Source organism: Sander lucioperca, chromosome 12, assembly GCF_008315115.2.
Source record: "Sander lucioperca isolate FBNREF2018 chromosome 12, SLUC_FBN_1.2, whole genome shotgun sequence".
Taxonomy (NCBI): Eukaryota; Metazoa; Chordata; class Actinopteri; order Perciformes; family Percidae; genus Sander; species Sander lucioperca.
The window spans coordinates 13,317,711-13,342,937 of record NC_050184.1 but is presented as its reverse complement, the minus strand read 5'-3'; the positions used below and the strand labels follow the sequence as shown (position 1 = coordinate 13,342,937).

The following is a 25,227-nucleotide window of genomic DNA, read 5'->3' as shown; positions in this document are numbered from 1 at the left end:
TATGTGATGTGTGTGGCAGGATAGCTCAAATGTTAGTGAGGGCTCTTCCTCATGGGGCAGAGTTCTTCCAGCCTTTGCAGTGTTTCCCCCAGAAAAGTTGTTTAGCCCGGTCTTTTTTGACAAGGGCCCGGCTCGGGCCAGTCACAGACTAATGGCAGCATTAATGTAGAGCCCAATAGCTCCTGTGATTACAGAATCATGGACAAAATCACGAAATTGTGAATTTAAAGAAAGCTATAATATATAGAAGAATAGAATAGAGATTCCATAGGGCCCCACATTAAGTCAATGCTAAAAGCTACCTGGATATTAAAAAATAAATAACTACATCTAAATTTCCAATTGAGCCACCTCACAAGTGTAGTGTAAAAAATGTCTTAAAAATACATGGTCCTCTATGTTTCATTCTTCAAACTTGCCGGGGCCGAGAAGCTACGATACCCATTAGCAGCACCTGTGAGTTTATCGTGTGACAGTGAAAAACGCGAAATTCAGAGCAGTATGTCCTGTATGTCCCTTACCAGCTAACGTATTTCAAGATGGCGCATGAATATGGAGCGTCTACCCCAGTTCATGCGAATGCAAATGTAAAATTTCAAGCCAAAAGGAATACTTGGAGTTGATGGTAGTGGTAAATATTCATGAAAAAGGTTTGTGAACGGGCAACACAGATTTTGATAATGAACAACTAAACACGTTACACACTGGACCTTTAAGAAAATAAAGAAAAAAAAGGAATAGCAAACATAACATTTCCATAGAGTATATGTCAGTGCCTTGACATGAAAAAAAAATGAAATGAAAAACATCAGCACTGTGACTGCATGTGACATCCTAATGTAGAAGACCTGTCAGAAGTGTTCCTGGTTTCTACACCTGCAGCAGGAGAGTGAACAGCCGTAGAGGTGCTTCATTGATATTTTCCCTTTGTACCTTGCTGCTTATCAGAGCTGTGTAGAGCATGAAGGTTATCACAACCTTATCTGATGGCGGGGTTTTTTGGCACCATTGTCAGATTTTCTTTTAGTAAACAGACTTGCTGGAGTCAGTGGTTCAATTAGCCGTCCATGTGAGAAAGGAGTCAATCACATCAATCACTAGTTCATTAGCTGACTGGCTGCTAGACTGTTCTCAGCAACCGAGCCAAACTCCTCTCTCAGCAGTTTCAGCACGTTGTCCGAGTACTCGTCTCTCGGTCGACCCATTCCGCTCAGCTGTACAGGCTGGAGGTCGGGGTGGGGCGGGATGTAGGACGATGGGCAGTGCAGCTCATTTAGAGTAAACCAGAAGGCATCCGGATCCACCTGGATTAAGTGTCGGAAAACGCTGTGGAATGAAAGATACATAGGAAGAGGATTAGCTATGCGCTATATCTTGGTAAGGTGCATAATATCTATGTTATGAAAAAACACCTTCCTATAATCCAAAGTGACAGACTGAGCAGAACACAGCAGACACTGCCTTTTTCCTATGGAAAGTCAGGTTTTCTGCAGGTTTCACCAAGTCAAATTTAAGACTCTTAAGACCTTTTTGAGACCATTATGAATGAAATTTAAGGCCTATATCACAACCTAAAAAAACAAGAGTCCGGAAACTTCATCTGAAACAATTCTCTGATTTTCTCATTGGCATTATAGGACTGGTGTCTAGTCACAGTGTGGAGGACCCAGAGCACCTCCGCTCTTAGTGTTGGCTCTAATCCAAAAGCGACACGGAGGTCGCTTACAGGAGTTGTGGAACTGCAGTGTGGGTCTCACCTAGGCAGTGTGGAGGTAGTGCCGGGGCCGGAGCCGCCAGATATTTGGCAGAACTAGCTGATGGCTGTCATTTGCTGGAGACCCTTCACAGCAGTTAGATGTTTCTCACTTTTGCATAAGAAGCAGTATGCTTTAAATACGTAGTTAACAACTGGATTTAACCAAGCCCTAAATTCAGCTTTTTCAAGCCAAGTATCGCTAAACTTGCACTTCCCCATAGCTGAAGAATAAAATCTGGGAGCTAGAGAGAGAAGTTCAAACCCTGGCTCCTCTCTCACCTCCGCTGACCAATCACGACGTGAAGTGGGTGTGAATGTACCACAGGCTTTTATACAGTGGGTTTAATATAGAAATGATGACAGAATGACATTCACGATAGATGACCTGCATATTAATGAAACTTCCAGGAACAGCCACTGCTTCACTGTTTGTTTAATATGAGCTGTCTCGATCAGCAGGTAAATCGATCAGTTGACTTTCTTAAACTGACTTCCACCCAGTAACATGAATGATCAAGGGCAGCAAGCTGAAAGCTGTAGACCATGGACTGCACATTGAGTTTTGTTTTCAGACAAAAAAGGTATAAAACATGTCTTTGTGTCCAACACTCACGCTTTGTGATGTATGCATTTTTAATGTCTAGCACGGCTTACAGACAGTTAAACACGCAAAGTGACTTCAAAGTGTATTCAGCATAATATTCAGCACCACGGACAGCCAACGTTAAGGAGCTCATATGTTATATCAAAGAAACTCAGCTGTATCTTAAGTAATCGATTAGTCAATCAGCAGAAAATTAATTGACGACAATGTTGATAATCATTTAATCATTTTTCAAACAAAAGAGCCACACATACCCTGTTCCAGCTTCTTTTCTTGATCTTATGTGATAGTAAATTGAATATCTTTGAGTTCTGGACTGTCAGACAAAACAAGCGATTTGAAGACATCACCTAAGACAGTGATTCTCAAAGTGGGTCCATGAAAAGATTCATTCATTTAAATGATCAAAAGGCTTCACTGTTAAACAAATTAATATTTAAATCTATATTAACATACCTAAGATTATAGAAGTGTAAAAAATAGACTATGTCAAATTATTCCATAGACATGAGGGGGTCCCCAGTGTGTTCTTTTTCTTGTAAGGGGTATTTGACTGTGAAAGGATATTTTACAGACTAAATGATCAATGGATTAATTGAGAAAATAGTTGGCAGACCAGCCCACGAGTTTGGGGGATTGAAAATTGAATTCAGCCAGAGTGGATTTTGCTGTTATGTCGTACATGAGGACGCACATGCACACGTACGAGGACGCAATACACATTCGTGCAGATGTTCTGCTAATCCACAGTTGATTGCAGTAATGCGGAAAACATAAATATAAACAATTCAGGATTTTAAATATTCAAAAAAAATATCAGCTTTATTTCCTTCCTCATAAAAACTGTATGTACACATGACTTTTGTTTCTCCACATGGCACCTTTAACATGTAATTGCAGCATTAGAGTGTTGAACATAGTTATTGAAGCTGGACTGGTTGAGGTAAAGATCATTTGAACTACCTTGTATACCGTTGGGTAATTTAATATACAACAACACAACATAATATGTTATTGTTTTATTTGTAAAATCTTAATCAGTGAAGTAACTATCAACTACAGCAGTCAAATACATGTAGTGAAGTAAAAAGCACAATATATAGCATGAAATGGAAGGACTTGGATCAAGGCTCACCTTACGCTGGCCTCTTGCAGTCTGATTGGTTGCCTACAGCTCAGGTAGGGCAGGCAGGCCTCGCAAACAGCATCCAGGTCTGCCTCACCTGAGAAAACCAAACACAGGACCTTTACTGCATTTCCTCCTCTGTATTGTCTTTTAGAGCACAATTGTAAAATGCATACATACACTACATACATATTTATTAGCCTTTTAGAAAATATCAATATGATATAATACATTTTAGTAACCAAAAGAAAAATCTAATCACATCTGAAAACAAGTGGCCAATATTAGTATCAACTGCATATACTGTTTCCTAAAATCCACATAATCAAAAGCTCAAGATGTAATCACAGTTCCCAGCATACAGCGGAGCTTGGTGAGACAGTAGATTGGAAAGGGAGGAGGAAGAGAAGATGAAAGAGAGAAAAAAAAAGAAATGGATCATGACTGGACTTTACCTTTTTCTACAGTAACTCCTAATGAGGTGAGAGAAACTGCTGAGATGGCTGATGAAAGAGTTTGCAGCAGGCTGTTTCCACATTTCTGGGTTTCACATAGCCACTCTTCCCCCTTTGAGGAGTGGATGTGTGTGTGAAAATGGCTACCTTTTCCTTTTATACCACCCTTTATCTTTTTTTCTTCACTTCCTGCAGTTTTATGTACTCTGACTGACCTACCTGCCTTGATTCTCTTTCCCCCTTCTTTATCTGTACCTGTCAGAGGCTTGCCAGCAACTGCTCCCTCCATCCACTTGACGTCCTCTCTCTCTCTCTCTCTCTCTCTCTCTCTCTCTCTCTCTCTCTCTCTCTCTCTCTCTCTCTCTCTCTCTCTCTGACAGCAGACATTAAGCGATTCCCTAAGCTGCAAACTGGGCTGCCTTTCAAGCCTCATTTCAAAACATGTCTCTCTCCCTCTCTGCTTACTCTATTTGCCAATTTAGCCCACACTCGGCTAGAACCAGGCCTGCTCACTGTGAGTCAAGAATAAAAGCAGCAGTGCACATTTCAGAGTTAAATAGGATTATTTAGCAACCGCTTTTATCCCTTTTCTTACTTCCTTTCTGGTGCTGCACTCATAGCCTATAGTCTTTTGTGGAATCAAGGTGTTTGGAGGGAAGCAGAGAGAAGTGAGAAATACTAAAGAGGAGAGGGCCAGGTGCTGTTAGATTTTGTGGTAAATGAATAAAAGGGTGGAATTGGAACGGAAGCTAGAACTGTGGCTGAATTGTATTATTTGCTTCAGTCAATCTGTGTTTCTGTCTTTCTCTCTCTGTGACTGAGGCTTGGTAATTGGCTTGCCGCAGGCGTCCCAGAGGTAAGCTGTAGCCAAATCGGTATTCACATGAGTAAGGCTGCAGCCGCTGACTGTTTCTCTCCTGCTCTTTCACATTCTCTCCATCTCCAATTCCAAATCTCTCTTCTCTCTCCCCTTCTGATATAGAGGACAGTGTCAAGTGCCAGTAAGAAAAATCATGCATAGGGATCTTAAACACATGGACTAGACTCTTTCCTTTAATGTGACAGAAGTAGTGTTGCTGCAGTTGTAATCTCCAGTGGTCATGCAATGGATCGAGGTTGCTTTTTCACTAGTTAAAGCTGTACTTTACTAGGCAACCTCTTTATTTACGATACACCAGGCCAAAGTCATCAAATGAAGTTGCAAGAGTAGAATAAAATCCCTCATTGACCATTGGAAGACTTTCCATTTTTGGCTATAGTTAAATCCGGCTGTCATGTATAGACACTAACAAGAAAGCGTGTAAGGTGATAGACAGAGTGTACTAATTAATCAGCCAATCCCGTGGCAGCAACTCACTGCATAAAAGCATGCAGACATGGTCAAGAGCTCTCAAGCTGATTCTACCAACATAATGACTTTAGTGTACTCCAATGGCCTCCACAGTCACCCAATAGACAGACTGATCTCATGAAGTGGCGTATGTATGACACGCCAATTCGTATGCCATTATTGGCATGTTATCAATGCCGTTTGGCCTCCATTGACTTACATTACCTTGCGATTGCGTGCGAATGGACGACGTAGCGAGTAGTATGAAAGGTCGAAAATCCGCATAGGGATGAAAGTGCGAAAATCCGCGTAGGGAGGTTGGTCAGGGTGGAGGATGGGTAAAACACAGGACTGTCACCCAGGAGAGCGGGGATTGCGTCCTGCGTGTGACTTTATGTCCTGCGTTTTCCTAAACCCAACTCCGTTCTTCTTTTCCTAAACCCAACCAGTTGTTCTTTTCCTAATCCCAACCGTTTCTCCGTTTCTTCTTTTCCTAAACCCAACCCGCGTGTGACATTTCCTAAACCCAACCATAGCCTCGCGATAACACGCCACGTGGCTTTAGAAAGTGATACGTGGCGTGTATGTTTACTCTGTGACGTTGCAGACTGCCGTCCGCTGTATACAGCGTAGACATACATGCGGATAGCTCAAAATGCATACAAATAACACGCCACTTGGCTTTAGGATAGTGGCATGTATGTTTACGCAAAGTCATAATGTCATGTTGCAATAGAGCACATTTGGGATGTGGTGGAACCATAGACTAAAAATAATGGATATAGCAGCCATTGGTTTTTGTTGTGGATTAATGTGGATTATAAGATGTCAGAGAAACCAGCAGTGGTGGAAGAAGTATTCAGATCCTTTACTTAAGTAAAAGTACTAATACCACTCTGTAAAAAATACTCTGTTACAAGTAAACGTCCTGCATTGGAAATGTTACTTATGTCAAAGTATGTAATTATCATCAGGAAGTATTAAAAGTAAAAGTACTCAATGCAGGAAAATCCTCACATTTTAGACACTGGAAACAAACAAAAAAACGTCAAAAAGAGCATTAAAAGTGTGAAAAAAGGGAAATCAAAAGATTTCAGCTGGACTTGTTGCCGTAGTTGGGTAGTTTAATTTATAATAAAACATTTTTTATAAACTGCATGTGTTTTGTGTGCAAAAATCTTAATTTGTAAAGTAACTAAAGCTGTCAGATTAATGTAGAGTAAAAAGTACAATATTTCTAAGTGTAGTGGAGTATAAGTTGAAAGTGGCATGAGAACACTCAAGTACAGTACAAGTTACTCAAATTTGTACTTAAGTACAGTGTTTGAGTAAATGTACTTAGTTCCACTTCCACCACTGAACCCCAGACATAGCTACACAGGTCAAGTATGATGATGGACAGACAGAGGAAGAGCATCCTAACATTGTTGTTGGTGCACCAAAGAGAAGAATAAAACGATGGACAGCAGTACTGAGGAATTACTCAAAAGGTCCTATAACCAATAAGTACATTTAAAAAAAAAAAAACATTAAGAAAACATGTTTTCAGTCATGATTGTTTTTTCTGATTTTGTTTGCAATATGGCGTTAATATCATAGTGAGAAGCCCAGTACGGCATATCAAACCAAACTGGGAGCTGAATGTGTCATTACACCCCTAATGGTGTAGCTTTGGCTGCAGAGATTTATTTTCTCTCTCTTGTGGGAGCCTGGGAGAAAAAAAACAGGCAAAAAAGGGTATCAACACCAACACCCAGAGCTGCTGCTTTCACCGAGTTGACAGAGACTGAAGGGATATTGAATGAGTATACTGGATGTTGAATGCCCATCCAGTAGGCTATACGTGTGTTTTGTGGACTTGGAGAAGGCTTACGACCGTGTCCTCCAGGGAGCCCTGTGACAGGGTACTGTGGGAGTTTGGGGTACTGGGGTCATTGCTATGAGCCATCCCGTCCTTATATAACCAGAGGGAGAGCCAAGTCCGTATTCTCAGCCCAAAAATCACGTTTTCAGTGGGTGTTGGACTCTCACGCTAGGTTCTGTCACTGATTCGGTTTGTGATTTACATGGGTAGGATCTCAAGGCCTTATTGGAGATCTTTTCACTAAAAACTGTGAAAGCCGAAAACATTTGCTGAATTTGTGAGTTGGAAACCAAAACAATGGGAAAGGAAATGAGGCTAAAAAGCTCCATAGGGCTAAGAGGAACTGCAGAGTTTGATGATAAATGTATGTGGGTTCCTCACTACGAGTGACATTATACATAGTGATTTAACCCATTGTTAATTTAAAAAAATATTGATTGGTGCAGCTTCAGGAGCATTCAGTTGAATGTTTTGAACCTGTAGAATAAGTCTTAAATTGAAATACCTGTCGCAAGCCTGGCATGTTGCCATGGTTACACACTTTTTCAGGTAAATGTGAGAACAGTGATTTAACTTAAACTAGGATTATTTATTTGATTTAAATTAGTACCAAAGAGAAACATGCTAATTGATCTGACTTCATTTGAAGTCAAACAAACAGCCTATGTCACATTTTCTCTATTATTGGAGATGGGAACAGATGGCTTCTCTACTGGAGCACTTGATGGCTTTTCTCACCTTTTCTTTGCACCTCACTTAGATGCTCAAGAAGTGAAAGCAATGCCACTGACAGAAGAGCACGGTGTGGTGAGTGGTTACAAAAGTGTACTGCTGCCAATTCTGCCTGCCTAAGTGAGCATTTATTCCATGACTAAACCAAATAACAGAGCATACTGGAACATAAGAAGGACACACTGATATGCAGTATGTATCTTGTGTACATGAACTAAGTGTGGGATTATTAAGTATATTAATTCAGATTATTGCTAAATTCAGTGCCTGAATATTTGTTTGCCTATATTTCTATATGCAGGTCTCATTATACTTAAGTAAGATTCAACGTTGTTTTATATTTTCAACAAATAAAATAGCCATCTCTGTTGAATCTGAATTTTTTTCTGAGATTTCAAATTCCCGCACATCTTTCCTGCTGCAGGACGAGACTGATTACTGCCATTTACAGTAAAGAGTTGTCTTGTGATGACAACAGTTCAGAATATGCTTCACGTAACAGATAGACAGAGCACACACCCACAAGCTGCTGTTTGTACTATAAATGGCATTTCGTAAATTAAATTTCTTTAAGAAAAATCTAGCTATTTCTACACGTTTCCCCATTCATGCCCAATTTGGAATTCGCCATGCACTGCAGGAGGGTGTAACATGTGTGAGATTCAAGTTATCACCAAGTTCTGTACCCCACTATGAAGGTAACCAGACTGGAGATACCACTACTCAAAATCAAATCCTAGGTCTTTGCAGTAGTGGACAGAACCATATCGCCTGTGCCACTCCCTAAAATCATAAAACCGGGCTCTCAGATTTTTAAAATCTGAATTACAGCCATTTTTTACTTTAAAAACAAGAACAATGAGCCCTTTGAATCAGACCTGTGTTCTATGAACTGATTTATCGCTGTTACCCCACCAATCACTTTTTGCATACTCCCTGTGCTTGGGAAGAAGAAGTGATTATGATTACCACTTAATGAATACAAATTATTTATAACACTGATTGCAACCACCACGTTTTACTGTAGGTGGTGTGCATGCTATTTCCATTATGTAGTTTGAAAAACCACTAATCCACTCAAACCTGCAGTGCACACATAAGTAAAGACACCAAAATAGAGATGAAAAGAAGTCCCACAGTGCATTAAGATGCTCTTAGTTCCAGTGTAAGTATTGTGCTTTCTCAGAGTATTATGCAGTGCTGGAAAATTGCAGCAACTTGAACCCAGTATGACTGTGACAGGAATGTCATCACTGCTTAATGAACATAATGATGGATGAAAAAATTAGACAAGCAGCTCATAATTATAGCATTGGTAACACACTGGCAGTGAGCCCCCAGGCCACTATATATGCACATTTTTAGATATGATACCGAAGATATGCTTGTGCAAAATGCTGCTGCTCGCTTTTTAACAAATACATCTAGACGTGCACACATCACTTCCTTTCTCTACACCCTACATTGGCTCCCTGTGTGTTTTAGAATAGATTTTAAGATTTTATTGTTTGCCTTAAATGGCCTGGTCCCAGAGTATTTGTCTGAGCTTTTAACCCTGCGTGAGCACAACCAGTCATTGCGCTCTTCAAATCAACTGGCTTTAGAAGTCCCAAGGTCAAGGTATAAACTGTGGGGTGATCGGGCTTTTGCAGTTGCTGCCCCAAGACTCTGGAACAAGTTAACCCCTGATATTCACACTCTTACGGATGTAGCGCTCTTTAGATCCAAACTCAAAACCTATTTGTTTAGAATGGCTTTTAATACGTAGTAGTGGTGTGACAATTTCCCTCTCCTCCTCCTGTTTCTATGTAACCTTTTCTGAGTTTACTGTCTATGTTTCATTCTTTTAATTGTATGATATGTTGTTTTATTCTTGGTTCCTGATGTAAAGCACTTTGGATACCTGCTGGTTGCTGTAAAGTGCTATATACAGTGAGGAAAATAAGTATTTGAACACCATGCTATTTTGCAAGTTCTCCCACTTAGAAATCATGGAGGGGTCTGAAATTGTCATCGTAGGTGCATGTCCACTGTGAGAGACATAATCTAAAAAAAAAAATCCAGAAATCACAATATATGATTTTTTAACTATTTATTTGTATGATACAGCTGCAAATAAGTATTTGAACACCTGTCTATCAGCTAGAATTCTGACCCTCAAAGACCTGTTAGTCTGCCTTTAAAATGTCCACCTCCACTCCATTTATTATCCTAAATTAGATGCACCTGTTTGAGGATGTTAGCTGCAGAAAGATCCAACTACTAACATGGCCAAGACCAAAGAGCTGTCCAAAGACACTAGAGACAAAATTGTACACCTCCACAAGGCTGGAAAGGGCTACGGGGAAATTGCCAAGCAGCTTGGTGAAAAAAGGTCCACTGTTGGAGCAATCATTAGAAAATGGAAGAAGCTAAACATGACTGTCAGTCTCCCTCGGACTGGGGCTCCATGCAAGATCTCACCTCGTGGGGTCTCAATGATCCTAAGAAAGGTGAGAAATCAGCCCAGAACTACACGGGAGGAGCTGGTCAATGACCTGAAAAGAGCTGGGACCACCGTTTCCAAGGTTACTGTTGGTAATACACTAAGACGTCATGGTTTGAAATCATGCATGGCACGGAAGGTTCCCCTGCTTAAACCAGCACATGTCAAGGCCCGTCTTAAGTTTGCCAATGACCATTTGGATGATCCAGAGGAGTCATGGGAGAAAGTCATGTGGTCAGATGAGACCAAAATAGAACTTTTTGGTCATAATTCCACTAACCGTGTTTGGAGGAAGAAGAATGATGAGTACCATCCCAAGAACACCATCCCTACTGTGAAGCATGGGGGTGGTAGTATCATGCTTTGGGGGTGTTTTTCTGCACATGGGACAGGGTGACTGCACTGTATTAAGGAGAGGATGACCGGGGCCATGTATTGCCAGATTTTGGGGAACAACCTCCTTCCCTCAGTTAGAACATTGAAGATGGGTCGAGGCTGGGTCTTCCAACATGACAATGACCCGAAGCACACAGCCAGGATAACCAAGGAGTGGCTCTGTAAGAAGCATATCAAGGTTCTGGTGTGGCCTAGCCAGTCTCCAGACCTAAACCCAATAGAGAATCTTTGGAGGGAACTCAAACTCCGTGTTTCTCAGCGACAGCCCAGAAACCTGACTGATCTAGAGAAGATCTGTGTGGAGGAGTGGGCCAAAATCCCTCCTGCAGTGTGTGCAAACCTGGTGAAAAACTACAGGAAACGTTTGACCTCTGTAATTGCAAACAAAGGCTACTGTACCAAATATTAACATTGATTTTCTCAGGTGTTCAAATACTTATTTGCAGCTGTATCATACAAATAAATAGTTACAAAATCATACATTGTGATTTCTGGATTTCTTTTTTTAGATTATGTCTCTCACAGTGGACATGCACCTACGATGACAATTTCAGACCCCTCCATGATTTCTAAGTGGGAGAACTTGCAAAATAGCAGGGTGTTCAAATACATATTTTCCTCACTGTAAATAAATGTTGATTGACTGATTAATTGATTGATTGATATGCTAAGCACAAAATACACAACTGTTAAAAAAAAATAATAAAATAAAAACATTTCATTTTTGAGTAACTAAATGTTCTCCTTTGTTGTAGCTTCTTCATTTGCTGATTGCTGTGCAGATATAACAGTGTTTCTTGCTTGATTGTGGTGAAATGGAGCTTGAGGGAGAACAGTTGCTTGCAGCGGTTATCGTGAGTGAAGTTGAGGATTTAGCAGTATCCTGTTGGCTCAGTTAGCTATAGTCTGTATGTTCAAAGTCATCTTTAAAACATGTTGAATTCAAGCACTGCCCCAAGGCCTTTTTAATCCTAAAATTCTATTGAGTATTGTGTGATTTTAAGTATGAGTGGAAATGGCAAAAACATTTTGCATACTGCAGTGCATGGGATGTGCTGGGATATGGGATGTCAACAAAGGAAGGTAAATAAAACCATACTGATTAAATGTGAATAAAAAATATGAAAGTGGGTTGACTGTCATGAAAACCACTGCCTAATCCCAAATACAAGAGAGTGACATACACCAAAAATAAACTTTAAGTAATGGTATTGATAAATAGATAGACTGCATCTTAAGTTATCCCAATCCAATTTTTAAATGTAACACTGGATAATGTCTTTAGGTCTTCAAAACCGAGCAGGAACATTGAGATACACTAACTCCTGCTATGGTATTTTCACTGTTGTACAAGACTGCCATCTGGTGGTAAAAGAAGTCACTGTGTTCCGTTTGTGTTCCGTAATTTCCCTTTGGACAGAGTTGGGCAAATGGTTTCCCCCTGATCCAGTCTTTATGCTAAGCTTGGCTAACCATATCCTGACTCCAGCTCTGTAATTGATACACAAACATAAAATATAAAATAACCCTTGATCTTCCCATCTCACTCTCAGAAAGAAAGCGCATATATATATATATATATATATATATATATATATATATATATATATATATATATATATATATATATACATACACACACACACACACACACACACACACACACACACACAATAAAATTAATTTGAATGACAGATTTGCATGAACCTTAACGCACATAGATTACTGTCTGTTTCTTTGTAATGATTTTGAATGAATTCATCAGAGCTCTCATTATACAATATATGTAATATTACATATTAGGATGTTGAGGATCCTCAATATGTTCTTGCTTAAATGGGCATAATGTTGCACTAACCTTCATTAAGAAATATAGTCATATCAGGGCTAAGACGAACAATGATCAAGTGTTCTATGTCCACGTTTTACCTGGTATGATCATTGTTATAATGTGGATTATACCATGTACAATCATAAAGGATGAGAATGTATGTTGCGTCTTGGGAAAGCTGTGTGTTTGTGTGTTGTTGCGTTTCTGCTCTCTTACCCAGGTCCAGTCTGTGGCACAGTGAGCCCAGCCCCTGCAACACAGCCAGCTGCAATTTGTAGGCTAGGGTGTGTGTGTAGACGGGTCCGGCCTTGACGCTGATCGGAGCCTGCCGTACCAGCGAGGAGCATAGCTTGGGCAGAACCTCTTTAGATACCCTCCTCCTCAGGAAGTCACCACATGTTTCACCCAGCGTACACAGCACCTGGCAGAGAGACTCAGCATGTAAAGTATGTACGCAGCAAGTTGTTAAAATGTAATAAAATGTCCCTTTAGTGTGTCAGTCATTAAGAAATTCGGAAATTAAGAAACAAGTGACACAATATTATCCCCTGGATAAACCATAGTATTTACAATACCTGGACAGCTGCCACATTTGCTGATGGCCATAGCACAGTTTGACAGCAGCACTACTAAATGACAATTTACAAACCAGTTATGTCTGATTTTATTAATGCATCAGGGAAAATATCGAACAAAAGATACACAAATAGTCCAACTAAAGACAGGTTTTGACAAGTAGACTAATTTACAGTGACAGTAGAATCAATTGACACCTGTACTTTGAGAAATTATTACAAACAACTGTGATGTTCACTCATCAGGGAACAAGGGAGAGGGCCATTTTCATCCTCTGTGATTCTCTGAAATAGTTTGAAAAGTCAGCTCTGGGAAGACCTTCCCCAAATAATTTACAGATTTTCCTGTCTTGTTAGTTTAAAATGTTTTGAAAAACATGTTTCACAGAATTAAAAACAATAAGACAGCCTGCCAAAAGTAACCATCTTAGATATTTTATAATGGACTAAGACTAAACTTACATGTCAATACAGGTTATTTTAATTTAGTCAAAATGCAGTCAGACCTGTTCAGTTGCTGCACATAATGTACATAATGTACATAATGTGCAATGTGAAACTACATTAAACAGTTATCTAATAACCCTTTCATGTACTTTATCACAATATCAAGCTGCAGATGTTATTGAATGATCCACCGACAGATTCAATTAACAATTTTCAGGAAAAGGCAATTTTAACAGTTATTACTACAACAAAGTAAATGGAAAGACAGACTTGTTTACGTACCCTGAAGGCTCTGAGTACTGCTAAAGGGTCATCAGCGGTGAGTCTTTGTAGGAGGGCGGGCCAGCAGCGATGGGCCATAGGGAGCAATTCATTTTCCTGTTCACTCAGTACACACACACATAGCTCCAGCACGTCCAATACCTAGGACAAAGACATGCAGTGAGGTTAATGTGGTTTCTAATTGTCAGCAGGCCATTGGTTGTTATCATGGTAACAAAGCCTCTATCCTAGCTCAGAGTTAGCCTGGGTTGGCTAACCTGTCAGGACTAAAATTTGTCAGCCTGACTGCAAAGCTATGACTGGCCTAAAACTAAAGACCTGGCCTGTGTTTGTGCTCCACTTAGAACTCTTTGGAACATGCCCCTTGCCAAGTCTACAATTTTTGAAAAGGGGGACATGGAGCCGTGCTAGCTCACTTGTGTGTGTTGTGAATTACAGGTGTTTCAGCTGATATGAGGTTGCAAATTTTCTATTGGATCTTCATGATGGTATCGTGTGTGGCTAGAATATTTGTCACACCAATACAAAGCCATCAGTGTAGAGACAAAATTAATTTCTTTCTAAAGTATCTATGCATTTAAAAATGGGTTCCTGTACAATGGTAAACAATCCTCACTAGGATTATTATCGTCAAAACCAACGTTCCCCTTCACACTACATCCCAAAGACAGTACCTTGAGTCGTATTCTGAGACTAGGGTCACTCAGCAGATGAATGCAGCGCTTCATAACATCTTTAGTGATGCTGAGGTGGGAGGGAAGCTCCGCTTTGACATCAGGACCCCCAATATCTTCAACATCCTCACACTCCAGGGGAGGAGGGACTTCTGGAGAGACAGTGATGGTCAGACAGATGAAGAATGATTGATCAACTCAACAAACACCCAATGTTGTTGTTGTTGTTGGCTTTTTAGATTTCATACTATGGTTATTCACAATACTGATAAGTTTCATCTGATATAACCTCTACAACAATATGAAACCTATACTACAGTGGAATATAATTTCCTGTGTATGCCTCATACAGACACCATTCTGTATTACCAAGGTCTTCATTGCTGTCCTCCTCTATTCCAATGCCCTCTGCTAGCTCTTTCTGTATGCGGTGATCCAGCAGGAATTGGCGAATGTTAAGGATTTCGTCGTGAGGGGAGGTCTGCTCAGGTCTGGCAGACTTACTGGTCCGACCACAACTGGAGGGAAACCACCTCGCTAAATGAAAAACAACAGCAGCAGCAGATTAGGACACAAACGTGGTAATACGCAAGATCTTTTTCTTTATTTTGTATTTCACTTCTTCTCAGAGATCACCTGGAAATGATCCTTAAATTGTTTTGACTATAACTGAATTGAATGCTTAGGCAAAGTGTGGTAGAGTGGGATGGTATGGTACAGTATGGTAGAGTCACATAAGCAATACACTTAATTTGTCCCTTATGGTTTTTTTAATCCCTCACCACATGTGATAAATGAGTTGACACCACTTTCTAAATCTCACCCAGTGCCTTCATAAGTGCGTGCAGCACAGAGCAGAAGAGAGCAGCTGTGTGGTCGTAGCTGAGATCCAGAGCCATCAGCACATCCTGAACCATGTCCGCGACCAGAGGCAGCAGGCTGCAGTCAGAGTGAGTCAACATCACTGTCAACACCCGTGGAGCCTGGCCAAGAAGACGGGAATATGATGAAATACATATTTGGGTCCTAGCAAACCCACGTAGACTCATGTAGAGTATTCACCGGGGTGATAAACCACAGAGGTGTGAACTCGTGGCTTGGACTAGCGTCAAACTTGAGTCAGGAAACTCATCAACTTGAAACAAAATTAACTTCAACACCAATGACGTGTGATCTAATCATGTAACTTCAGCCTTTTGACATGGAAGGTTTAGTTTAGTATAGGACTTGAGCTTGACTCTGGGGTCAAAACTTGAGACTTACTTGTGACTAGCAAAACAATGTCCCATCTCTAGTACCCCATAAATGTGGGCAGCATTTAATTGTATAAACTGCTATGACTAGGCTCACTGTTTATTTTAAACACCCACAGTGCTACGCCACTTCATTCATCTGTATTGCTGAACAGATTAGTCAATAATCAACATAAAATTAATCACCAGGATTCTGATAGTTGTTTGGGTCATTTATCAAGCAAAAGTTCCAAATATTCACTGTTTTGTAAAGTAATTTTCTTTTGCGTTTTGGACATTTGATCGGACAAAACAAGCAATCTGAAGATGTCCCCTTGGGCTCTGAGAACTTATGATGACATTCTATTGAGTAAATGAGTAATGAAATAATTGTCGAAAGATAAGTAAAAATAGTTTCCGCCCTATTAAGTTGTGCAACCATATCTGCTCATGAAACGTCCAAATGTTTTTTTATAAAACTATAAACTCCACTTACAAATACTTTTCTTACAATGTCTTCTTATACGTTTACTTTAAAAGGGTGATAAGATCTTGTTGCCTCAAATAACTGAACTCTCTTCCTGCACACAACTCTTTTTTTCTTAAATTCTCCTTCTCCTTGCCTCTCTTTCCTTCATTCTTGTTCTTCCTCCTGTTTCTAGTGCTACTGTGCATTCTGACATCATGCCAAACTGTGTGAATGTTACCTGAGGATGCTGGCTAAGCCTCTGCAGGTTAAGTGATATGTCATTGAGCAGGTAGTCAGAGTTCTCATTGATCAGCTCCTTCAGGGAGGGGTAGCCACAGGAATTACTGATGTCCCACATAGAGCCCAGTGCTGCCTGGCTGACCAGCAGCGTCTCCTCTCCGGCTTTCTCCAGTACAGGGTACAGTGATGTCATCAACATGGGCCGGAAGTCCCGCCCCAGTGCCTGAGCAAAGCAAGCGATGCCCTCGAGTTGGATACACAGCTGCCAGATGTTACTGTTGAGCTGGTGGATTGCAGAGGTCGGCGATGAGGAAGACGCGGTGCCAATTGACGATGGAATCAGTTGGAGAGAGTTTGCTTTAGTGTTGCCAACATTACTGTTGGATATGGAGAGGAGTCTGGATGGGCTGAGCAGCTACAGAAAGACAAAAGACAAATGTCATCATCATACAGTTTTTCTTGTACAATTCAATGGTGTTTTAGTTTATAGACATAAAAGGTCCATATAAAGATAAGTTTACATGTTAACACATGAACAGACAGCTGCATTTAAACCTGAATGTACAAGGGGACATCTTGGGGTTTTTTAAAAGAAAAACAACAAAGTTGAAGAGGAGAGGAAACCAGAAACCCTGCACACTGTGGATCATGTTTACTTTAGAGTGTTTCTGCAGGTAGGCCTCCATCAAGTAAGAATAGTAATAAAGCTTTCCTGATGAAGGTATACTGACTGAAATACAGATTCATGTCAATGCTCTTATGAGAAAATAAAGTTCAGTTTAGAAGATTATGTTTCCCATTTCTAGTGTGATGCAGTTTTCTAATTGTAAAGTGAAGTGTTAAGTCACAAAGAAAATATTTTTTCCAAAAGTCTTATGGGTACCCTGTGGAGGTTTTGACCACTAGTAACCCTGTGGAGCAATGTTTTTGAGAGTGGGTCCTTGTTTTGTATATACGAAAGGACACAGCATGAGAATTTTTGGTGGTACAAAAAGCGCCTAGAAATGTAGCAAATTCCAAGAGAGGCAAAGAAGACTGCTAGCAAACAGTGTAGGTGTCAACTTTTTTTCAAAGGTTTTCTCTATAAATATTTTATGAGGAAGGAAATGCATTCAACACGTTTATTAGGTCTCAACACAACGTGTTTTGGTAAGAAACAGCGAATGTAAGCAAAAAAAACTCCATGTGGTACCTTTCATTTTACAAAGAAAACTCCATAGGGTTGAGAAGCACATCAGATGGCCACAATGAAATAATATCACCACATTCCAACATTGAATACAATACATCATAAAAATAGTTTACACTAATGGCTGTTCAAGACCCCAACTCATGACAGAGTTTTGAATTGATTTTCCTGTACACAATGAATGTAGCTCACATCAGCGATCAGTTACGCTGCTGTACCAGGACAGAGTAAAGATAGTGCCTGTGCTAATGTTTCCCATAAAATCATCTGTCAACATTGAAACACAGACGACTGCCTGTAGTTTCTACCATGTTTATATCTATTCAATATTCCGTTAATGAACGTAATTTGACTTTGGGGAGGATGCTGCAACAGTCTCTACAATGACTAAACCTTCCCTCTAACTAGTGTATATTTCTGGGCTTAGAATCCTATTCATTTGGTGACGTGCCTCTGGGCACATATTTTAGCTGACAAACAGAAACTGCAAGTTTATCTACAAACTAACACAGTACTGCCAACTTTTCTCTGCCTGTCAGCTCAATAATCCAGCCTTGAAAGTTTAGAGCAGTTACTTGAAACCCTGGAACCCTCTGCTCAGTCTGTTCAGGCAGAAGAGCACACAGCAGTCAGTCCCAGGCCATATTGTGAGCGAAGTGTTTCTTCGCTGGGAGTGAAGTGATCTGGCCATGATCAAATTTAAATGCAGAAAAAGTTGTGCGATATGGGCTGGGCATGGGAGTCTAATATCACACTTAATTAGAAAATGTTCACAGAATACAAAATGAGATGTATTTTTTTTTTTTTCAAATAGCAAAGTATCACTTCTTCATTCAGAATATCATTCCATGAAGGGTGAGATCATCTATTAAACATGATGATCTTTCCTAGAGAGTTTACTGATGAGTAAATTTAGCTGATGATGACGCAATATTCATAGCCCTTAAGACAATCCATTGACAAATAAAATTTTACACTTCACTTTCCTGATTCAGAACAAACTATCCTCACCTGCTGGTCCTGTCGGTCTCTATCTGTCTCCTCACTGACAGTTATCAAGTGCCAGTTGTTCAGACTGGTGTATTCCTCTATGACAGACACCACTGCGACTTTAAGGTCTTCCTGGGTGGCAGAGTGTCCCCAAACTTGAGTCTCTAAACCCTGACACTCTGTTGTCACGGCGATGCCTGCGGCACCCCTGACAATCTCATTTAGCACCATGGCAGCCTGCTTTCTGTATGCTGAAGACTGTTGGTACAGATCCAGGAAGTGATCGGTCAGCAGGTAAATGTTGCCGTAGTAACCTAAAGATAGACAGAGGGAAAGTTACTCAAACTAAATGTCAAATGTAAACCTTTAGGCAAAAGATTTAGCCAGCTTTAATCCATTACGTATAGTATCAGTATGAGCCAACTGGCATTAGTCTACACATTTGAAAGTACAGTTACGTATGCCCATGATAAAAACAAGTACTGTAGATCCTTTTGATACAGCCTAAAAACAGCACTCATACCTAATGTTTGACAGATTTCCATGAGCACAGAAAATATCTTCTCATCTGTGAAGTAGAGAAAATGCTTCCTCTGTATGTGAGCAGTGTAGGAATCATGGGAGCCCGAGCTTGTCTCTAAGGTAGCAGCGTAACTCCTTTCCTCCACAATACGAACATCCATCACATCCAGCTCCAGCACCTGTAAAAGGCACACAGCAGTGGCCGGGTTAGCTCAGTTGGTAGAGCAGGCGCACATATATGGAGGTTCGACTCCGACCTGTGGGCCTTTGCTGCATGTCATTCCCCCTCTCTTTCCCCTTTCATGTCTTCATCTGTCCTATGGAAATAAAGGCCTAAAATGCCCGAAAAAAAAAAAGTGTTTCTTGTTTTTGTCTTGTTTTGTAAACAACTTAACTCCACTCCGACCATTTAACTCCACTTGTCAACCACTAAAATGCTTAAAGGTCCCATAGTATGCTCATTTTCAGATTCATACGTGTATTTTGGGTTTCTATAAGAACATGTTTACATGCTTTAACATTCAAAAAACACATTCTTTTTCTAATAAAATATAACTGTGTATCTGTCTGAAATGCTCCGTTTTAGCACCTGTCTCTTTAAGCCCCCCTCCCGAAAAAGTCCAGTCTGCTCTGATTGGTCAGCGTTTTCTACATCTGCGCTCTCGGAGTTTCTGCACCGTCATTGCAGCCGGGGAATTACTTTAACGTCCCTGTAGCTGCACTTCTACCTATATATAGCATAGTTGTGACTTTACAACTGTACGAGAGTCCTGATGGCTTGTTAAAAGGCACAGTTTCAGAATACGGGCTGTGAGCAATTCTCTGTGAATTGAACATTTTGATGCTTTCACAGTATTTATATAGCACCATGTTTAAAAAAGAAATGGAAATTTCACTTTTTACAATGTGGGACCTTTAAATACTTTGTTTTAAAAAGTTATATTCTATAATTAGCTTATCAACATTAACTGTTAATTTAATGATACTAGTTGGTGTACAACAATCTATTTAAACTGTATTTTGTAAAGTATTTTTGGTGCAGGTTTAGTACGGAATACGCAGTAAATCTCATCTACAAAATATACATACAGAGATGTATTGTAAGTTTATGATAATAAACTAGTTTATACAAGAAATAAAGGCCTCTACAGCGGTATACTGGTAGCATCGGAGCAGCAGTGTGTGTTCGCCTGTTCGTGCTGGCACACACTGCCAGGCTGGGAGTTGCGACCCTGATGTGGGATTGGTTTATTATTTTATTGTCAAGCTTTACAGCTAAACTTAGTGATGAAGTTTAAGATTTCACCTGAGATGGCTGGTACCTGAGGTTGTTTTTTTTAACTTCCTTTAAGTACTGTATAAAAATGTATTTAATAATTCATTCATTTGATTTACTTAACTTGATTAACAACATGAAGCTATGTTTGACCCTGATTCCCATTCAAACAGAATATGAAGTATAGTTTGACACAATGGCAGCTAACATCACCTGCATCAAGGCTTTGGAAATCCTCTCGAGATGTGCAGCCGAGTTAAGTATCACGGAGACCAGCGGTCCCAGGACTTTTAAATAACCCAGAAACACATTAAGGACAAACAGCTTCTTCTGGTCATCAGAGGTCCTCATCAGTCTGGGCAGGGAGGTGGCCAAAGAGTAGAGATTCTCTGAAAGCACGTCAGTGAAGGTCTGAGCACTTCTGTTGCCTTCACTGGTAATATCACTGCTGCTGCTACAGCTCTGATTCCTCTGTGATACATTCCTGAGAACAACTTCACACCTAGAAGAGAGGAGAGGAGAGGAGAGAAGTTCCATTAAAAATATTTTTTATCAAGTAGTAGTAGTAGGCTTTAATATGTTTTCCTCACCAAAAATGTAGGGCTAGGTACCGAATTCAATACTTTTTAGTCACCGACCGAATAGGCTCTAAAGTATTGAGTATCGAATACCCAATTTCAATACCTAAGGAGTAAATCTCATCAGAGATCTAATAATGTTTGTTATTGGCTGTCTAACGTTACGCGTTGCAGAGGCAGGCAGAAAAAAATTCTACGTTACGCACTTAGACTGGGCTCACATAGTAGGAGTTGAAAAATAAATAAAAAGATTTGTGACGTAATGTGTTATGTTGTAATTTCTTTTTTTTTTTTTTTTTTTTTTTAAATTGGTATTGAATAAAGTCTTGTTTAGGAACCAGTATCAAAGTCACGGTATTGGTATCGTTACCGGTATCGAATATTTTTGAACGATACTCAGCCCTACAAAAATGGCAATCAAATCAAACCTCTTTCTGACTCTGGGCTCCTCGTCGTTGACTGCCCCCACCAGTGCTTCCAGTAGCGGTCCCACACACTCTCCCAGTGACTGGCTACACCTGGCCAGCAGGTGATCATCCAGCTCCACCATCTCTAGTCTAACCCTCCAGTGCTGGTGAGCCGAGGTGCAGGAGATGATCTTCTTCAGGAGCACTGACAGTTTCCCCGCTGTGCTCTTCACCCAGTCTTGTGTCCGATGGACAATCAGCTGTTCAATTCTCCCCAGGTCTGGTGAGCGAGTCTTCAAGGGCTCACTGGCCTGAAGCTGGCCATCTTCCATGACAAGCCCCACAGTCCTGGACCAAACCTGAATGACAATTAGAGTGGAATAAGATGATTGTGTGGCATAAAGAAATCATTGCATTTACATTTGTACGAGGGTATAATCACTTTTTCTCCCCATCCAAATAAGGGTAGATGTTTTCTTTGTGCTCTTACTGTATGTGGTTATCACCTTGCACCTACAACCTGTTATTCTACCACATTAGAGTTTTGGTGTTTGGAGTCAACACAAATCTATAAAGATCTGTATACTCTCCGTAAATTTGGCAAGGCATGATGGACTCTTTTCTGCTTCTGCAGTTTTCAGTTTACCAGGACAAATCCAGGTTAACGTAATAAAGAAACACAGAAAGGTTTAAATCAATTGATACAAGGACACGTTCTGTAAACATATGTCATGAATTACAATCAATAACTGCATTCTGTTATGTTATATGAGTCAACGCGGAAAAGCCTCTAAAACAGCATACAGACTATCAAGGGACACTGAGTTTCCAGTTATATTATTGTACAACCTACAGTATGTTTATAATATATAGTGTGATGATCAACAGAACATTTTACTGACAAAAACTTAAATCTATCTTTTGGACTGTGGGTTCAAACAAAGAGCAATTTGAAGACGCCACCTTGTGATGGGCATTTTTCACTATTTTATAGCCTACATTATTAATCGGTTAATAAGGGAAATAATAAACACATTCATTGATAATAATTAGAGTTGCAACTAGTGATTACTTCCATTATTGATTCATCTGCAGATTATCTTCGTGATTAATCAATTCACTGTTTGGTCAATAAAATATCAGAAAATAGTGGAAAATGTCATCACAAACCCAAAGACATTCAATTTAGAATAAATGTAAAACACAGAAAGGCAGAAAATGTTCATATTTAAGAAGCTGAAACGATCATTGGCATTTTTGCTTGAAAATGGACTTAAAGGGACGAATAATAAATTGTCAAAATAGTTGCAGATTAATTTTCTGAAGATGGACTAATCGGTTAATCCACTAATCGTTGGAGCTCTAAAAAGAATGCTTAGTTGCAGTTTTAATAATACTTGTATTAAAAAAACTTGTTTTGTAGTGAAATATCCATGTTTAGTAAATGTGAAATGCAGTCAAAATACACACAGTGTAACACCGGACTGAATACAAACCTGAGAGACATCACCAGTAATGCAATGAATAGCTTGCAAAAAGTTGCAGTTAAAATATATTAAGCATGGCTGTAACCGTCCTGCATCATCACACCAGGGAATATAAATGAATACAGAGATATGGTACCTTGATGGCCCTGACTGTGACTGCATGGCCTTGTCTCAGATCTCCTGTAATGGTCCTGGCTACAGCCACAGTGATCCCAGGTAGGAATGAAGCCATGGTGCTGCCTATAGCACATCTCTCCTCTGAGGATGGGACTACATGCTCCTGAGTGCAGTCACACTGCAGAGTCAAAGCCTGGAGGCACTTCAATGCTGCTGCCTGTACATCTCTGGATTTCTCCTTCTCTCCTAAAGCCAGCAGGAGTGATATGGCAGCTCCCAGTCCGGGCAGCATAATTGGTTCAAAGAGTTTGAAGACAATATCACCATAAGCAGCATGAAGCAGGGCATCCAAGCACCTCAGAACAGCCAATTTCAGCTCCTCTGATGTATCTGCAGCTTTCCCAGGGTCGGTTGGAGAGCACAGGCAGAGGCAAAGCTCTGAGAGGAGGTCACGGAGGGTCTCCCAGCTCTGGACACAAGTGTTCTCCAGGACGTGGCTCATGGCCTCAGCCACAGCCTGCACCAGTTTGTCCTTCTTAGGCCCGGGGACTTTAAGGACGAAACGAAGAGGGAAGAGGACATACTCTTGAAGCTGCTGCAATGTGGCATCGTTGACTTCTTTTAACTGGGCGCTCAGCGTCTCTACGTTGGTCACAGTGGGCGCTCGGGTGAGGAGGACACAGGCCGGGCGCAGGTAGGCAAATGCGATCTTTGGATCATTGATCTGAGCCATGATTGGAGGCATGACAGCAGGGGTCACTTTAATGAGGGGGTGTGGAAAGAGAAATGGGATATGCGAAAATAAGATAAAGAAAAGTCATGATTTTCAAGTAGTGTAGAAGAAACTGAAATTAATGTATTCTTAGAGATAAAATAATTTACATTTTGACTTTGAGATTTAATTTGCAATGGTCACCTGCTATGTTGGCCAGTAAAATTTACAGTAAATCTCTTATTTTTCACATCTGGATGTTTTTACATTTTAGAAACCTACAAATTTGACCCAGTAGGATGAATGATTTTCTGATACAATGGTATTACAATCTTTTAACACTGGCACTGAAAATATTAGTCACCGGTAATCTACTGAACCTTACTCTTGGCAAGTAAACTTAATTGTTGGTCCAAAAACAAATGGTCAGACAGCCAGTGGTCAAGAAAATAAACTGTATACTGTATCGTCTCTGAATGTTGACACTTCCCTCTATGGTCATGGTACTACCCTCTGGCCATTTCTTACTAATGAGGTAACACTGAGCCAGGGTTGCTCTACTTCTGCAGCCTCCTAAAATTTGGCAAAGAGGGAGTCAATGGTAATTTACTTAACTGCATGTCAGTATTATTGGTTGTGATATATCTGCTGTATGATGAATCATGCACAAGTTGAAGAAGCTGATGGGATTACATTTCATTGGAATTGTATCTCGTACGATTTCATGTGACTGAAAAAGATGATTGAATGATTGATGATGTTTAGTTTTGTTCTGAGACTCTGCTCTCTGGTTGTACCAACCAGTAATAAGTTAACTAACGTCACTATATGTGCATTGTGCAATGCTGTTTTGAGGACTTCATATTATTAACCAGTTGCCCACTGTGACAAAGTTGAAACTTTATTTAAATTAAGAAACATATACAAAGTTGGTATGCATTAGCAGAACACCATCGATGTCTATTAGTTAGCTGACAGCATCCAGCATGCTGAAGCTGCACTACGGTAACGTTACTAGCGTCAACAAACAGGTAGCCTACCTTCACATTAGTCGTATTAAGTGGACCCACTGCTCGGAGCAATAAGCCCATAGAATAGGTTTAATTTGAAATAGAACAATTATAACATCACACATTGATGTAGTTACTTGAGTCTTGCTCAAGGTAACGTCATGATTCTGCGTCGAAGGCGCATGTTTGACGTAGGGTAAAAATAAGACTTCCGGATTTGGCCATTTGGCGATTTATCAAAATAAAAGAACATGACGCTTTACAGTGATAAAGAAACCCCTTTAAAACTGTATAATTAACGATGCTTTCGTTGTAAAAATGTATGAATCTTGCCATGTCAATGAGGCATTATCGAATTGAATTTAATATTTGAATTAATACTCAACTATTTAACAGAAATCTCAATCGTTAAATCGTGTTTATGATATAGCTAACGCTAGA

General features: G+C 40.1%; 1 protein-coding gene across 1 annotated transcript; it reads right to left on the bottom strand.

Annotated features, from left to right (window-relative positions):
- Positions 1–1,002: 1,002 nt before the first annotated feature.
- tti1 (TELO2 interacting protein 1) lies at positions 1,003–24,972 on the bottom strand. The gene is made up of 14 exons (XM_031286459.2): positions 24,817–24,972; positions 23,084–23,823; positions 21,482–21,819; positions 20,689–20,977; positions 19,201–19,378; positions 18,699–18,991; positions 16,497–16,913; positions 15,381–15,540; positions 14,927–15,094; positions 14,558–14,709; positions 13,884–14,024; positions 12,796–13,000; positions 3,496–3,583; positions 1,003–1,326 (listed from the first exon to the last, which is right to left on the bottom strand). The coding sequence occupies exons 2-14, from the start codon at positions 23,807–23,809 to the stop codon at positions 1,098–1,100; spliced, it is 3,384 nt and encodes a 1,127-aa protein (XP_031142319.1). The 5' UTR covers positions 23,810–23,823; positions 24,817–24,972; the 3' UTR covers positions 1,003–1,097.
- Between the last annotated feature and the right edge of the window lie 255 nt (positions 24,973–25,227).